Source organism: Phytophthora parasitica, assembly GCF_000247585.1.
Source record: "Phytophthora parasitica INRA-310 unplaced genomic scaffold supercont2.3, whole genome shotgun sequence".
NCBI lineage: Eukaryota > Oomycota > Peronosporomycetes > Peronosporales > Peronosporaceae > Phytophthora > Phytophthora nicotianae.
In genome coordinates, this window is record NW_008648989.1 from 1,350,602 (window position 1) to 1,354,829 (window position 4,228).

Here is a 4,228-nt window from a genome sequence, read left to right on the forward strand (position 1 = left end):
ATTAATTTTGCCCCCATAATAGTGACATGCTCATCTTCAAGATGTGTGTAATTCCCCAAGTGACAGTTTTTGCGGGACACGCTCTACAATTTTTGATCCGAACATCAACTTGCTCACATCACTCGCGTGACGGCAGCTTCATTGCCAACGCAATGGTGGCTACCAGTAGTGTGTAGTATCTGTGAAGATCAAACATCGAGATCAAGGCGTTTCTTGCGGAGACAGCGACGTTACTCACGACTGAAAAAGAAGAGGAACGGGCGACTTCGCCAACGTGACTCGACGCGTTTGGCAAAATGACATTGCTAATATCACTAGAATACAATCTCTTTGCAGCTTGTTTTATTTATCCGGTATCTATCGGCTATTCCTCGCCGACCAGCGCTCGCTGCTTGTTTGCTCTACCACTCACGGACACGCTTAGGATTACAGCAGGGTGACAATCGCGGAGCCGACCAGAAGCGCCGAGACCACCGACATGCTCACAGCCTCGGCATCCGACGAATCACCGCTGCTTTCGGCAGCGCCTCCGCTGGCCGCGCTCGAGGTGGTGCCCTGGTAGCTGGTCCAGTCGCTGGCCGTCTGGCCCGAGCACTCGTAGTTGAGCACCTCTGACGGACAGGACTGGTCCTCAACGCTGTCCGATTCCCACGTGGAATCCGCAAGAGCGGAGAAGCCCGACGGGCAGTCCGGCGGATTGGTGCGGTCCGAATCGGCCGTGAAGTCAGCGAACGAAGACTCGGACGAGAAGTCCGTGTCGTTGTACTGCGTCGAAAGGTTATAGAAGTTGGGCATCGGGTTGTACGAGCACATAGTGTCGATCCAGTCGCAGTCCTCGGGCGAATAGTAGCCCAGGCCATAGTTTTGCGCGCCGTACGTCGTGAACGGGTACGACGAAGTGGACGAGCCCGAACCGTCCGAGTTGGCCATCTCCGTTGCGAATTCGAATACAAAACCGCCAGAGAATACATCGCGGAACTTGTCACCTAGTAACCAGCCGGCCTGTCGCCACGTGCGCTGCGCCTCGTACTCGCCTACGGTGGGGAAGCTTGGGTTCACGCAACCATACTCCGTCAGCATGACCGGGATAGACATACTGTAGTTAGAGAAATCCGTCAGCAACTGGGAGAACCCGTCGGCGTCGGCGAGTTCCGTCACGTCACCGTCGCAGTACTGGTACGTGTTGAGGCCGTACCATTCGGCATTTTCGTATTTGTCGGACGAGTCCGTGCGGCAGTTGTAGTACTGGGCGTTGAGCTCACGGTTGTTGTTCGTGGTATCCGGGTCGGCCATCACGACACCCACGGGGATGCTACGCATGGTGGACGAGCACCCGCCGATGAAGGCGCGCATGTCTCGAATGAACTTCTTCTGGCACGGGGCGTTGGTGCTGGCATCCGTGACCAGGTTGTTGATCTCGTTGCCGGCACTGAAGCCCAGAGTGTTGTCGTACTGAGCAAACTCAGTGATAATCTGTTGTCCACGAGTCTTGAGCGCGCCCGGGTAACAGGCCGGGTATTCGTCCACAGTGATAGAACAATTCTCGCAACTAGCGCCAAGATCCACGAGCGCGTACATGCCATACTTGCGAAGTTCGCACATGAAATCGTCGTGCGACTTGGACGGATCCACGGCGTACAGGCGCACGGCGTTGGCGCCCGCCTCAGCTAGGTAAGCAATATCGTCCTTCCAGACGGAGCTGTTATCGTCCGTGAAGAAGTCGTAGTTGTTTACGTTGAGCTCGCCTGAATTGGGACGCGGGTAGTAGTCCACGCCCTTGACGGCGAAATAGTCGCCAGTGTTCGAGTCGAACATTTTGTAGTTTTTGATCACGATGGGGTTTGTGTACGCGCTGACGGACGACGTCGCCAGGGCTGTCACGACTGTGAAGACCGTAGTGAACTGCATCACGCTGGCCAACCTCTGTGTCTACTGAAGCCCGTTGGGGAAGAATGACCTGGAGCACCAAGAGAGATTGGGAATCTGCCGTGTTATGAGCAAATTGATGAATGAGGTAATGTCTTGAGCCGTGCGTCCCCAATCAAATCTCCTCTACCGAGAACCATCGCCGATCGCGTTGGACTCGCCTTTTTCAGCACGGGGCGCTCCGTGTGATCCTTGCGCCATCTGTGCATTTTGAGCACATCGTCCAGTAACGGTGCGTGCCGCAGCTATCGATCTCAGCCCGTGTCCATTTGCGCCAGAACGCAGGACCCGGTGGATTTTCGTCAGCGCTGATGGAGACTCCGGCTTGTTAAGTCTATAGTATTAGAGACTATTATTGGGACCGGTCTTCATTCTTCACCATTGCGGCAGGGAACATCCTCTGTCCAGTACCCCCCCCCCCCAAAAAAAAATTAAATAAATAAACTAGCCAGGGACGTGGCCAGGATCAACCACGCAATATTTCGCGATGCCGCCTGTCAGTATTGTCGAAATGCCCCCGCCGGGCGGGGCCCGCCCACGTCGGCTCGTTGCTAGTAGCGATAGCAACGGATTCGGCGACGGTCAACCTCCCGCTGGCCCTGCTGATCTCGAGGCAGCGATTTTTTTCTTCACGGTGCCTTATGCAAATATGATGAGGTAGACTGATTACCAATGTAGAGTATTATACGTACTCCGCCAGTTCTGGATGAAAACGGTTGTCTTCAACACTGTCTGATGTCGAACATCACAACCGATTCACGAGTCACACGGGTGACGGACGCTACGAGTATTTTAATCGGTGCAAATCCTTTTCCAACAGAGTGAGATCTGTCATCGTAGTGACTGGCGATATTGTTAGTCCTTGTACCGATTGACTCAGGTCCGTGGCGAGCGGTGCTTTCGATTGCTTTCGTTGTCTGTGGGTCTAATCTAGCAGTGCACTCAACTCTACTTCCGTCCACTTTCTTGAGTGGATTTGACTCTGGTGCAGCGTTTCCTTCATTTCAAGAATTTGACATCGGAAAAAAATGGCACCGAAGTTGCGTTGAAGTTCTTCTCAAGTCTACTTACGTAATTTTCGACTACATTTTTGTTGTGGTCCACATAATTCAAGATTCAAGCGAGGGGCCGCAACCGAACCGAAAGAAATCTCGCGCTTCCTGCATCGCTCGACCGTCCTTTGTACAGCGCTTCACGCCCACATAGCTTACCAGTCGATCCTCTCACCGATATATCACTGAGTTAAGATGACGGTACGTTTAATACCGGCCTCTCCGCTCGTCAACCATAATTGTGTTGCAAGGATACAGGGTCGTGTGGCACGATGATACAGCTGGAGTTAGATACTAACTTTGAGTGGTTTCGTTGTTACTCGTGGCCTTGGTTGCTCGACAGGTGTCCACTACAAAGACTAAGGAGACTCTGGAGAAGCCTGGACGCACCAAGGATGCAGAGAAAACAAAACCGGAGAACGACGAGGACAGTGCCGGCGCTGACGACGAGGAGTCGGTGGAGGACGACACTAATGAGGACAATGACGGGGAAGAGATGAATGGAGAAGAAGATGAGAACGGAGAGGAGGGAGATGGTGAACAAGAGGAGGAAGTGGGGCTGTCGTACCTATATACGAACTTTGAGGACGATGACAACGATGAAGACTTTAAAGTGGATACTGCAGCTCAAGATGACGATGACGACGACGAGAACGACGATGAAGATGAAGGAGAGAACGACGATAATGACGATGCAGAGGACGATGAGCAGGTTACTGCTGATGACGAAGAGAACGATGGCGAAGGTGATGACGATGTTGATGAGAATGAAAGTGCCGAAGACGGAGATGACGATGGGGGAGCTGGGGGTGAAGACGACGAGGACGATGAGGGAGCGAACGGTGAAGAGAATGAAGAGGAAGAAGAGGAACCGCCAGGTGCGTATTGATGCTTCGAGATGTACCGCTCTAAACTGATCTCACTTGTTTATTCCCCCACAGCTAAGAAGCAAAAGAAGTAGCCACTCCTGGTAAAGTAGTTTGTAAGAAATAGCGGCTGGCCAGCAATTAGCATGGCGAACGTCAGGGGGGAAGTGCTGTCTCGCTCTGCCTTTGCTTTACTTTTTTTTTTGGATTTTACCAAACCCACGCCCCATACAGACGTCCTCACTCATCTCAACCAGTATCGCCCCGTTGCGACCGGGAGTTTGCTTTCCATTGCATGTCTTGCCTCTGAAGTTTATCGATCTACTCTACGTCTAGTACGTTTAAACGTTACGGATGAAACACAACACAATTTGAGAAAACCAA

At 52.5% G+C, this 4,228-nt stretch overlaps 2 protein-coding genes across 2 annotated transcripts; one reads left to right on the plus strand and one right to left on the minus strand.

The window, feature by feature from the left end:
- Nucleotides 1-254: 254 nt before the first annotated feature.
- On the minus strand, nt 255-2,357 carry PPTG_01580 (hypothetical protein). The gene has a single exon (XM_008894942.1). The coding sequence runs from the start codon at nt 1,906-1,908 to the stop codon at nt 427-429; it is 1,482 nt and encodes a 493-aa protein (XP_008893190.1). The 5' UTR covers nt 1,909-2,357; the 3' UTR covers nt 255-426.
- Nucleotides 2,358-3,042: 685 nt separating this feature from the next.
- Nucleotides 3,043-4,228, plus strand: PPTG_01581 (hypothetical protein). The gene is made up of 3 exons (XM_008894943.1): nt 3,043-3,179; nt 3,322-3,856; nt 3,920-4,228. Exons 1-3 carry the CDS (start codon nt 3,174-3,176, stop codon nt 3,937-3,939), a joined length of 561 nt encoding a protein of 186 aa, XP_008893191.1. The 5' UTR covers nt 3,043-3,173; the 3' UTR covers nt 3,940-4,228.